Source organism: Neolamprologus brichardi, chromosome 22, assembly GCF_056152115.1.
Source record: "Neolamprologus brichardi isolate AB-2024 chromosome 22, ASM5615211v1, whole genome shotgun sequence".
Lineage (NCBI taxonomy): Eukaryota > Metazoa > Chordata > Actinopteri > Cichliformes > Cichlidae > Neolamprologus > Neolamprologus brichardi.
The window spans coordinates 31,990,918-32,004,335 of record NC_142124.1 but is presented as its reverse complement, the minus strand read 5'-3'; the positions used below and the strand labels follow the sequence as shown (position 1 = coordinate 32,004,335).

General features: G+C 41.2%; 1 protein-coding gene and 1 pseudogene across 1 annotated transcript in view; one reads left to right on the top strand and one right to left on the bottom strand.

Moving 5' to 3' along the window:
• The window catches only part of phf14 (PHD finger protein 14), a 129,310-nt gene that overhangs the window by 97,543 nt on the left and 18,349 nt on the right, over positions 1 to 13,418 (top strand). Inside the window, exon 17 of the mRNA XM_087834494.1 lies at positions 5,812 to 5,929. Coding sequence (XP_087690620.1) covers positions 5,812 to 5,929 — 118 coding nt within the window. The remainder of the gene's footprint in view (positions 1 to 5,811; positions 5,930 to 13,418) is intronic.
• On the bottom strand, positions 2,628 to 5,722 carry LOC118455156 (cytochrome b-c1 complex subunit 6, mitochondrial pseudogene; annotated as a pseudogene).

The following is a 13,418-nucleotide window of genomic DNA, read 5'->3' as shown; positions in this document are numbered from 1 at the left end:
TCTGTGGGATGATTATTGGTAATTTTTTCTCTAATGATAAAAATTTTATTTGTGAAGAAGTTCATGAAGTCATCACTAGTTAACGTTAAAGGGATTGTTGGCTCAAAAGAGCTCTGACTTTTTGTTCAGCCTGGCTACAGTGCTGAAGAGAAACCTGGGGTTGTTCTTATTTTCTTCAATCAGTGATGAGTAGTAAGCTGTTCTGGCTTTGCGGAGGGCTTTCTTATAAAGCAACAAACTATTTCTCCAGGCTAAATGATGATCCTCTAAATTTGTGACACGCCATTTCCTCTCCAGATTACGAGTCATCTGCTTTAGGGTACGTGTTTGAGAATTATACCACGGGGTCAGGTACTTCTGATTAGAGACCTTAGTTTTCACCGGAGCTACAGTATCCAGAGTCGTACGTAGTGAGGAGGTGAAATTATTAACAAGATAATCGACCTCTGTTGGGGTAGCGTTCAGATAGCTGCTCTGCTCTGTGTTGGTACAGGGCATTGACGATGATAACAGTGGCTGGATTATATTCTTAAACTTAGTTACAGCGCTTTCAGAAAGACATCTACTTTGATAAAGTCTACTCTCCACTGCTGCGTAATCAATTATTGTAAATGTAAATGTTATCAAGAAATGATCAGACAGGAGAGGGTTTTCAGGAAACACTGTTAAATGTTCAGTTTCTATGCCATATGTTAAAACAAGATCTAGAGTGTGATGGGTGGGTTCTTTTACATTTTGAGAGAAACCAATTGAGTCTAACAACAGATTAAATGCCATGTTGAGGCTGTCATTTTTAGCATCAACATGGATGTTAAAATCACCCACAATAATTATTTTATCTGAGCTCAGAACTAAATTAGATATAAAGTCTGAGAAATCAGACAGAAACTCTGTGTAAGGCCCAGGTGGACGATAGATGATAACAAGTAAGACTGGTTTCTGAGTTTCACAGCTGGGGTGGACAATGTTAAGCATCAGGCTTTCAAATGAATTAAAAGTCTGTCTTGGTCTTTCATTAATTAATAGACTGGTGTGAAAAATTGCTGCCACACCGCCCCCTCAACCTGTGCTTCGAGATTTCTGGTAGTTAGAATGACTCGGGGGTGTTGATTCATTTAAACTAACATAATCATCCTGCTGCAACCAGGTTTCTGTAAGGCAGAGTAAATCAATTTGTTGATCAATTATTAAGTCATGTACTAACAGAGACTTGGAGGAGAGAGACCTAATATTTAATAATCCACATTTCACTGTTTTACTCTTTGGTTCAGATGTGGATACTGTATTGTTCTTTCTTTGTAAATGTTTAAGTTGTTTGTTGCTAGTTTTTAGTTTGTTTTTTGTCTTTTTGGAGCGGACACAGTCTCTATGGAGATGGGTTTTTGGGGGGGTATCAGGAGGAGGGAAGCTGCAGAGAGGCGTGTAAGACTGCAACTCTGCTTCCTGGTCCCAACTCTGGATAGTCATATTTTGAGGGGTTTAATAAATTTGTCGATATTTCTAGAAATGAGAGCTGCTCCATCCAAAGTGGGATGGATGCCATCTCTCCTAACAAGACCAGGTTTCCTCCAGAAGGTTTGCCAGTTATCTATGAAGCCCACATCATTTCTGGGACACCACTCAGACAGCCAGCAATTTAAGGAGAACATGCGGCTAAACATGTCACTCCTGGTCTGATTGGGGAGGGGACCAGAGAAAACTACAGAGTCCCACATTGTTTTGGCAAAGTTGCACACCGATTCAATATTGATTTTAGTGACCTCCCATTGGCATAACCGGGTGTCATTACTGCCGACGTGAATTATGATTTTATTGAATTTACGTTTACCCTTAGCCAGCAGTTTTAAATTTCCTTCAATGTCGCCTGCTCTGGCCCCTGGAAGACAATTGACTATGGTTGCCGGTGTCTCTAGCTTCACATGTCTGAGAACAGAATCACCAATTACCAGAGTTTGACCCCCAGCGGGTGTGTCACCGAGTGGGGAAAAACGGTTAGACAAATGAACGGGTTGGTGGTGTACCTGGGGCTTCTGTTTAGGACTACGCTTCCTCCTCACCGTTACCCAGCCGTCTTTCCCCAGCTGCTTGGGATCTGCCGGGGAACAGCTAGCGGGGCCTACGCTATCTTCGGCTGCACCAGCTACAGGGGCCTGGCTAGCTAAGGGTGAGTGCAGGGTGCGAAGCCGAGTCTCCAGTTCAGTAATCCTGGCCTCCAGAGCTGCAAATATGCTACATTTGTTACAGATATCATTACTGCTAAAGGAGGCCGAGGAGTAACTAAACATCTGACACAATGAGCAAGAAAGTGCAGAAGGGACAGGTGAAGTAGCCATGGTGCTAGCGAGTCGGCTACGAGCTAAGCTAGCGAAACAGTACAGAGACAGTGAGTGGATACTTTGGCTATAAATTAGGTAGTGAGTACACAGAAAGTGTGCTTCGGATGAAGCACGTGAAGATTATACTATGAAAAAAGAATGTATTAAAAGTTGTTAATTAAACTGCTAAGCAAATAAGCTACTCAGAAACACCACTGTGTTTGAGCAGGAACAGGAAGTGATACTGTACCACAGAGCGAGCGAACACCAAGTGACAGCCAGTCACGTGAAGTGTTAAGATTTCCAGCCCTGACATGTTAAATACTTTTTTACATGAGCAGATAATGTATACACTTCAAGTTAAAACATACAGTAGATCCACAAATGGATGTATTTTACTCCAAGTTCTTCTTACGATACAATATGTGAAGAATGCCATTAGCCAGTGGTCCATTACTGAGAGCTTCATTTGACAGAATGGAACAATTTATGTGCCACACAGTGGTCTCGAGCATGTAGGAAGTCAAACAGCTCCTCGGTACAGTCCTCCTCCGTTGAAGACCGGGAGCCAACTCTGGTCTCACATTGCTCCAGACGTTCCCAGGTGTGAATGCAGTGTTCTGTCTCCGCACACTTCTGCCGCACTGATTCAATGGGATCCACCATCTCTTCCTCTTCTTCTTCCTCCTCCTCCTTTGTCGACTCATTGCCTGGGGAAAGGTGAACATATGTATTGCAAATTTTAAACAGTGCACGTTTAACATATTATTTAGAGGCCACCTCGAATCCAAGCGGATTAAGAGAAGGTTATTCTCCAGGCTTTATTATCCAGGTGGATGAGAGCCCAGATGTAGGGTGGTGGCAATGGCATCATCTGTTGATTGGTGAACTGGAGTCCAGTGTGGGTGGCAGCAGGGTCTTAATGTGCCTCTAGAACAGTGGTTCTTAACCTTGTTGGAGGTACCGAACCCCACCAGTTTCATATGCGCATTCACTGAACCCCTCTTTAGTGAAAAATAAAATATGATTTTTTTCAAATTCAAGACATAGATATGTTTTTTATTGGTGCACAAAATGAGCCGTGCATGTCACAATGGAGGCTCTGCCGAACCCCTGAGACCGACTCACCGAACCCCTAGGGTTCGATCGAACCCAGGTTAAGAACCACTGCTCTAGAAGCACTTCATGGGTGTCTTGATTGTAGGGCTGGGCGATATGGCCTAAAATCCATATTGCAGTATAATTTGAAGCATGCACAGTAATGACATATATCGCGATATATTCTTTTCTTCTGTATATATATGTCAAAATGACTGAACAGTATAGCATGCCATTTTAAGAACACTTATTGTGCAAAACCTTTCTTAAATTTTTTTAATCTTAATCTTTTACATATTAAAAATTACAAAACTTTTCAAATAATTTTTAAGATGTAACAGATCTTTTTCCAATCAATGTAACACAAAACTCTTAAATAACAAATAAAAATGAAGATAAATGCACAAAGAGTTTTGAATTAAAAAATATCAGTAAAACAGAAAATTCTAAACTGTTTAAAATAAAGTGTAAAATGTGCCTTTAGAAAAGGCTTGGAAAAAATCAGTTTGCTGGTGTGTAGGGCCACCTTTTTTCTTTCCACTTGAATGACTGGGCATTTGTGGACGGCGCAGTTTTTGGTTTTCCTCATATTCCAAAACGTGCTTCATTTTGAGGTTATAAAACCAATTACTTGTATTCCCTCTCTTCGCTATTTCTGTCACCTGGCATAATTTGCAGATGATATTTTTCTGCTCAACTTCTGACAGCTTAAACCCAAACCAGGTCCATATCACCGACGTCACACTGGTCAGTGTAAGCTCCATGCTAGCTTGCAGCCGCTGCGATGCTTTCGACCAAAACAGGCACAGCTTGATGACCTCATAAACATGCACTATCACGGTACAGCGGTATAGTCAAAATCTCTATCTTTGGCTAGATTTATATCGTTTCTACTGTGTACTGTTTATACCGCCCAAACCTAGTTGATTACCACATTGTACACAGCTGCCCTGCCAGCCTGCAAAGCATTGCCTCTCGAGCCCGCTGCATCACCCCTCCCCTGCAGTGGAGCCAGAGACCACACCTCTGCCTCAAACATCTACAGGGTTTAACTAGTAAGCTACCAATAATGGTGACTTAATGGTGATTAGCTATGTGAGGGAAGAGTAGCTGTAGCCTATCCAAGCTGTCAAAGGGCAAGAGATGGGGTTCATCCTGGACAGGTTGCCAGTCTGTCTGTGTTAGCCCTGTTACAATCTTTCAAGTTTACATTCATTGTCTCTGAACTGTAGGAAGAAGCTAGGATACAGGAGAGAACTCGCATAAGCACAGGCAGAACACACAAATTCTACATAGAAAGGTCCAAGATGGCCACCAGATGTGAGTGCGTAACCCCCTTGCTATGAGGCAACAGTGGTAACCATTGTACCGTTGTTCTGCCCAGTTAACTACTGGTTAAGAAAACTAAATTAATTAATGAGGTTTTGGAGTTTAAGTTGCTGAATCTCTATAATTTGAACAGAACCATGTTACCACTTTACAATCTTTAAGCTGAATTAATTTCACTGTGATTCTAACCCAAGATTTCTATGCATGTGAACATGTCTGTGAAGGTTCTCAGTCATCCAGGTCATTGTAGTCAAAGGAGCTTGCAAAGAAAAGCGTCTGGACTTCTTTAAGTTGCTTGAAGACGTTTCACCTCTCATCCGAGAAGCTTCTTCTGGGCCATCTGACCTCAGGAATTCGCATGATAAGGTGGGGCCAGGTTTCACAATGAACTCACCCGAAACTCTGGCTGATTGGGACCCACACCCAGTTCCACACCTTGGCTCAGGTGATTAGAGGATCATCAGGGGGTCCTTTTGTCCCTCTGTGGGGGGATACTCCCACTAGGTTTATATCTGGGACTCTCCACCATTTGACCTTAGAACTGAAGAAGCTTCTCGGATGAGAGGTGAAACGTCTTCAAGTAACTTAAAGAAGTCCAGACGCTTTTCTTTGCAAGCTCCTTTGACTATGCATGTGAACATTTAATTTTTCAAAAAAGAAAAAACTATGTTCATAAATCAACTATTAATTTTGTTTATTTCAGTTTTGGTTTGAAAAGCTGCAATTGAATATATGTCTTCTCTGTGAAACATACTCTAAAAGTTATTTGACCCCTTTTGCTTCACCAGAGGGCTCATATTCCAGCTCCTTAGGATTTTACAGGCACTACTGGCACTACCAAGGCCTGTATTTATCTGAACACTGATATGAACCACTGGGCAGACAATGATTGTGTAAGGTCAAGGGAATGGAGTGATTAGAGGATATTTGGAATACATTAACAAAGTTCACTCACTGACACCTGCCTTGTCATCATCCATCACTGTTGAACTGGCCTCATCATTAAAGGACTGCTCAGGCTTTAAGTGTCTGGGACATAACGTGTGCCCCCCCTTTGTCTGCATCTCAGGTGTGACGAGTGTCGACTCTGCTATCACTTTGGGTGTCTGGACCCTCCACTGAAGAAATCACCCAAGCAGACAGGATATGGCTGGATCTGCCAGGAGTGTGACACATCCTCATCTAAAGTGAGTGTGTATACAGTCTATGTGTATAACTCAGAAAGAAACTTGAGGACTGTTGTTAGTTACAGTTCAGAGGTACTATAACTTCATTTTAACTACTACTTCTTTTTGACAGTAACATAAAAACTCATAAAATAAAACATTTATCTACAAGTAAGTGGCAGTTCTTCCACTAACGTGTGACTTCCATTATAATATTCTTAAATGATTTCCTTTAAATCACTGCCCTAGTTAAAAAATTCACATCAAGCTAAATAATTCCAAAAAACAAAACCAAAAATGTGCTTTTACTTTGACATTTTAAATAAAAAGTAAAAGTGTTTGTAAGCTGGTGAATACTAGTTTATCAATGTTATTTTTAAATTGTGGTTTAGACCTTCTGTGTTTGTTTTTAAGAACCAATACATAAATTACTCAATGATTCACATTTCATATTCTAGCACATTCAGCAAGTGTAGCAGGGTGTTATGGCTGTAGCTCAGGCGGTAAAGCAGCTCATCTGCTAATCGGAAGGTTTGGTGTTTGTTCACCGTCTGATCCAGTCTGCATGCCAAATATCCCGGGGCAAGAAATTGTTGCTCTCCGATGCATCCATCAGAGTATGAATGTGTGTATATATACACACATTCACAGAAATAAGTGCTCGTGTGAATGGGTGAATGAGGCAAGTTGTGTAAAGCACTTTGAATGCTCAGAATAGAAAAGTGCTATATAAGAACCAGTCCATTTATCGTTATTATTTAGCAGGGCAATCACAACCTAGGTGGTGAAGTGGGTTGTCCAAAGTCACAGTACCCACCGAAATCCAGATTTTTCCTGAATGAGTAGGATAGCAAAGAAATTTGCTGAAGTGTTATGATTAAAAATGCTGACAGGTTGCAATTAAATTTAGTTTGAATCCGTGCTGTTGTTGATGCTTTTTGTAGTAACATTATTAAATATTGTTATTATATTAATTCTGCTCTTGCTCTTGACGAAGGCGGTCGCACTTTTCTCCTCCTCCTCCTCTCCCTTAGCTTCCCTGCTTAGCCTCTTGTGTCCTTGTCCAGTCTCGTGTTTTTTTGTATTTTCCCTGGAACATTCTCTCACAGTCTGTTCTCTAAAACCTAAAAGAGGAATTATGGATCAACTGGTCCCTAAATGCAATTGACACCCCTTTCTCAACGAGAAGTTTGGGCTTGGGTGAGCCTGAGTGCTGAAGATATCTACCTATTCGGAACCATGGTAACAGGGTTCTGGCTGATCGGAGCTGGCTGGGCCCTGACTTATCGAAGAATTAAGGAAGCGGAACCGGCTGTTCAAACCCCCACAAGGCTGCCCGCTGGGATTGGAACGATGGGAGAGGCGTGAATTTCTCAAAATGGGCTCATTGAGTCAGCACGGATAAGATCTTGGAGAGGCTACGGCTGCTGTGAATACTCAGAATAAGATCTCTGACTGCAGACTGGATACATCTCGGAAGGGCTAGCTCGGAATAACATCTCTGGGCGCAAATTGGATGACATCTCGGGGAGGCACACTGCCGTGAGTTCTCAGAATCGGCTCCTTGAGCACAAGAAATGACAACATCACAGAACGCAAGTATGGCGAAGCTCGCGGCTCTCCAACGGGACATTGAGAGACCAGTGTTGGACTGTAGAACTGCTTTGAAATTCATATGAGCTGTTCGCACTAAAGTAAAAAGCACCATCACTTATGCGGATACCCCTTTGGCGCCAGCTGCGGTCGCAAGGCTGGAGCTGAACAAAACACCCTGATAACGACTGTGTTTAGTCTGTTCCTTCCCATTCCATGCAAGGCCACCTAGGTTGGCTGGAAGACTGTTTACTTAGCCCAGCAGGGCGAAGGACACTGTCTCAGCTGAACTCTGGACACGCACACACATACATATACACTGATATGCACACACTCATCCCCCCTCCCTTTCCAAACGCCTTCAACGCTTATTCCCTTCCGATGCTGACGGTAGATCAAGGAGACCAGCGCACGCAGGCCCGGATGTACTGTCTAAATCGGCTGTCTCTCACCCTTTACCCACCCCTGTTGCTTGTCATGTGTTTCTTTGGTGTATTAAGAGTTTTTTCATGTGCAGAGGTGTTTTTTTCCTGTTCTCAAACTGATCTCCCTGTTGGAGCTCACTCTGGGGGGAGTTATTTTTTCTCCTTATCTTTCCTCATGTGGTGCATTTTCCATTGTCGGAGGGTAAGATGCCGCTGCCATTGCGTGCAATAGGTCGGCAGCCTTATGAAATTTCCCCTTGTGGGACTAATAAAGGTATATCTAATTAATTAATTAATTAATATTCGAGGAAATGCAGATTGAAAAACTGTTGATAACTTACTCATGCAGAATAAACTGATTATAGGCCATTCTTTCATACATTTTAAAAAGTCGCTCTCATATTAATTAATCATTTATACAGTATGATTTTCATCATTGAGCGGTCCCTTTGTCATCTGTGCGTTGTCAGGGTTAGAGTAATTTATAGTTATAAACATCAGCATGAGAACTCCTGTTTCCCTACTCACTGTCAGGATAGTTCAGTGAAACCTCTATTATTCCACTTGAAGTAAAATCAGGTACATACTAAAGATAAAGTTAGCACAAAGGTAAAGAAATTGTGTTTGTTGATTTTTTTTTTTTTTTGTTGTAAATCACAGTAAATCTTATATGTTTGGAAAGCCTGTTTATTTCCCTTTAAATTGTGCCATAGTTAATGGTGTTTTTTCTATAGTACTTAACTTTTACATGGAGAAAGTAAAGCTGTTGGTGATATGTGGATGATACCTGGGTCACCATCAATGTTCACATCAACTCAGTGGATAGAAACAGTTCACCAGGGAAGAAATCAAGGATAATAGCTGTTTCTGGACTGCACTGTGCACATTAAGAAGGATGAGGGTCTAAACATTGAAGTGTATTGAAGTCCACAAAGGCAGACCAGTACCTGCTCTTTGATTTCCACCACCCTCTGGAACACAAGACTGGGATAATCAGGACCCTACAACACCAGGCAGATAAAGTTTCCTGTAAGGCAAAAGGGAAGGAAAAGGAACACACCCTTTTAAAGAAAGCTCTCAAAATGTGTTGTTCCAACTGGGCCATTATCAAATTGGAAAAGATGCACAGGAAAGAGGGTCACACCAACTAGGGAGAAACAGAATGACGAACGGAAGAACACTGTCATTCCTTATGTAGCAGTTTATCAGAGAAACTCAAGAGAATTTTCTCCAAGCATGGCATAGCATTTAATGGGTGCAACTCACATGATCAACCCTGCTCTTCAACTCTTCAACCCACAAATGCATTTTCCTGAAAAATGTGGCACCATTTCATGGAAAACAACTAACGCAATATAAAATGCATTACCAAGAAGAATTGTTAGAACAAACATCAACCAAACACAAATTTCCTTATTTTCTATACTAAGTTTGTATATGTTTAATATACATTTATGAATTATCACAATGAGATTATCCCACATATTTTGGTTTAGATTTTGTCTAGTTGTTTGTTTGTATGGAATAATATTGCATTGCATATGTTTGACAGCCTCTCGAACTAATTAATAAGTACATCTGAATTTTCATATCTTTCAAATCTACTCTGGAGTTCTACTAAACTTTTCTATGGAGCAAATACTTCCTTAATGATTCTGTTGCAGAGGTAGGGAATTATAAAGGTCATAGTGGAAACACTGAATCTCACACACAAGACACACAATTAATCCATCAACTTACTCCTACTACACTCCATAGAAAAAGGTTTTGTTGAGTGTTTGTGTATGGATGAATTGGGCTTATCGTGCAAAAGCACTTGGCGTGATCAGCAAGAGTAGAAAGCACTTTTTAATTACCGATAATATCAGTGATACTAATGTGATTCTGGTTCCATTCAAAAGAATTCTTTACAACAACCAATCCTGTTTCCAACACATGAAGTACTTCTACGTGGGGAAAAAAAGTGATACAATTCTTGCCTCTTAATTACCTTTACATTTTAAAGCCACTGCAGTTACTACGGTCTAAAAAACACTTGTATACAAAATAAATTTACTGAAATAGACTGTCTAGCATTAAAAAGAGCTAAATTAGAGTGATTAAGTGAAATAAAATACCAAGCTGATTTGATGATCAGCCTTGTGAATTAAGACATAATTCTGTTCTTAACTGCAGATGATTTCTTTAGGCAGTTGAGAGCCAAACTTCTGTGTGGGGTTAGATTTGAATGATCAGTGAGAGGTTGAATCATTTCATCCTAATTATTTAGACAGTAAGTCAAAATAATCAAAAGCAGAATTTCAGAGAGTTTCATATTGTATGAGCAAAGCTAAATTGATTGTCAAAAGACAGTGTATATGAAATGAAAGTTTTCTTTTCTTCAGTTACCTTTTTTTGCCTAGATTAGTCATTTTTCAGAAGCTAATGTATCTCTGTTGTTTTAACATTTTTCAATGCTATCCCCAACCACAACATGCTGATTATAAAGAAGACATAAACTAACTAACGGTTAGTTTAAAACAATCAAATAGGAGAACCTCTAGGCCAATAGCAGGGCCGCATTTCATGGTAACAAAAGTACTGATATGACAAAGTAATACAAGCATTTTTTCCTCTATTATGTTAGCAAGGAAAGAACACTTGTATTTAGCGTCTGTTCAAAGCATTGTTCATAACAATCTTCATTTCTGCTTTGGAAAGTAACTCATCAGTATACAACAGGCTACATGGTTTCTGATTTTGAAGGATATTTACTATTCACTTTGAATTCATCAGGCCCGGTGAAGAGGCTTGGTTAAGCAACAAATGGATGAAAGAAACCACGTGTGTGCCATTTCTGATATTGCAGGGTCTACATTTGAGAGGCATTTAAAAATGTGACATTTTTGAGAAAGTATGGTGTACAGACCTTTTCAGGCGCAAGGTGCTCAGAGTGTCTCAGTAATAGCAAGTGTGGGGAGATAATTGACTCCACTAAGGGCAGCTAAAAAGCACTCTGAGATGAGAGCTGTATTTAAGGAAAGTTTTATTATCTGCTTTAAAATGCCAAGTCATGCACTATTTTTGCCTGTGGGGGGAAAATGATTCTTAAATGCCAGCATTAAGTGCAGAATATTACCTGATCAGTGCAGTCGAGATTCAGCTAGATGAGCAAGATATAGAGGGTTAGGCAACCCCTCTGCTTGACAGTCTCGTACAAAAACCGGTGTAAAAAGTTATTCACCCACCCTCCATCCCTCTTTCAATATGAGCAGCAATTTGTGAGTGGATGGGAGAAGCAGCGTCTGTAAAAAAAACAAAAAAAACCCAAAAAAACTAGGTACACCCTATGATGTAATAGTATGTGGAACCACCTTTACTAGCAATAAGTATTTTCTGTATGGCTTTATCAGTGTCTTACATTGTTGTAGAGAAATTTTGCCACACTGTTCTTTACAACATTGATGTTTGAGGGCATTCGCAGCTGTGATAATTTCCTTCCACAGCATTTTAACCAAGTTGAGGTCTAGACTTTGACTGGGCCATTGCCATTGTTTACTGTCCTTGCCTCAGTGTTAAAAATATCAGAGTTTTCTTAGGGGCTTAAAACAAACTATTAACAATTTGCAGATCTCCTTTGACTAGGCCACTCCAAAGTCTTTATTTTGTTTTTCTTAAGCCATTCAGAGGTGGACTTGCTGGTGTATTTTAGATCATTTTCCTGCTGCAAAACCCAAGTGCACTTCAGCTTGAGGTCACAAACAGATGGCCTACGTTTTCTTCAGGACATTTTGGGAGACGCCAGAATTTGTGGTTCCATTTACTACAGAAATTCTTTTAGGTCTTGGGCAGCAAAACAGCCCCACACCATCACACTACCGTCACCATATTTTACTGTTGGCATGATGTTCCTTTTCTGAAATGCTGTGTTACTTTAATGCCAAAAGTCTAACTTGTGTCAGTCCACAAAGTATTTTCCCAAAAGTCTTGGGAATCATCAAGACCTTTATGTTGCTAAGCAAAAGCAACATAACAGTATGTCAAGTTCATGGAGGAGGTCATAAAAAGGGTGATGCAGAGGAAGTCCACAATGATGGGAAGGAGGGCGAAAAATGATACATACTTCATCACGGTGTATTCCATGACAAGAAGCCAGGCAAACTGCGTGTGGTGTTCGACTGCTCTGCCAAGTACCAGGGAACTAGTCTGGACAATCATCTGCTCACTGATCCTGACCTGATGAACAATCTCAACGTCGTACTCCTTCGCTTCCGGTTGCACTCCACTGCATTGATGTGCAACATAGAGAAAATGTTTCACCAATTTCATGTGAGGAAGTCGGACCAGTATTACCTGCGTTTCTTTGGTGAAAGAAAGGAGATCTCGGTGCACAGCCCCAAGATGAGGGTGCATATCTTTGGCGCAGCCTCATCGCTTGGTTGTGCAAACTACGGATTGAAGCATTTGGCAACAGAAAATAAAGACCGATACCCATTAAGCTCTCAGTTCATTCTGAGAAATTTCTATGTTGACGATGGAGTCATAAGTACAGACAGCTCAGAGAAGGCTATTAAGTTGGCAGAAGAAGCCAGAAGACTTTGTGCCCTGGGTGGTTGAATCAGACTGCCTGAAGATCAGCACCAATCTTAAGGAACAGCCTGCAACGCGTCGAGGCATATTGTCCATTGTTGCATCCCTGTACGATCCCTTGGGTCTCGTAGCCCCCTTTTTGCTCATTGGAAAGGAAGTGCTGCAGCAGATGTGCTGTCATGGAACAGGTTGGGACGACCCCTCTAACCAATGAACTTCGCCCACGGTGGGAGAAATGGAAAAATGACCTCAACAACTTGGAGAAATAAATATACCCCGAAGTTCCGCACCAGCAGATTTCGAAAAGGTTATCAAACGTGAGTTACATCACTTCTCCGACGCAAGTACAACCGGTTATGGACAGTGTTCATATCTGAGGCTTAGCAATGAAGAAGGAGACATTCTCTGTGCACTAGTCATGGCCAAATCTCGTGTGGCCCAACAAAGGTCACCACAATCCCAAGATAAGAGTTGACGGCTGCAGTCATCTCTGTGAAAACCAGCAATGTTTTGAAGGAAGAATTTGGATATGCGGACATTGAAGAGCATTTTTGGACTGATTCAAAGGTTGTACTAGGGCACATGAATAACGAGGCTCGACGTTTCACACGTTTGTAGCCAACAGTATCCAGAAGATATATCTCTACACGCATCAAAGGCAATGGAGATGCGTCCCTACCGACCAGAATCCTGCGGATCGTGCTTCTAGAGGTTGTTTTGTCAATGAGCTAATATCATCGAACTGGTTTACCGGCCCTGCATTTCTATGGTAAAGGGGAGTTGACCTCTTGGAAGAGGTGGCTCCAGGAACTGTCAGTCGGAGATCCAGAAGTTAAGGAAACACGGACTCTAAACACGGAAACTGTAGAACAAGATTCTCTTACCTATTGGCTAACAAAGTTCTCTTCCTGGACTCGTGCCGT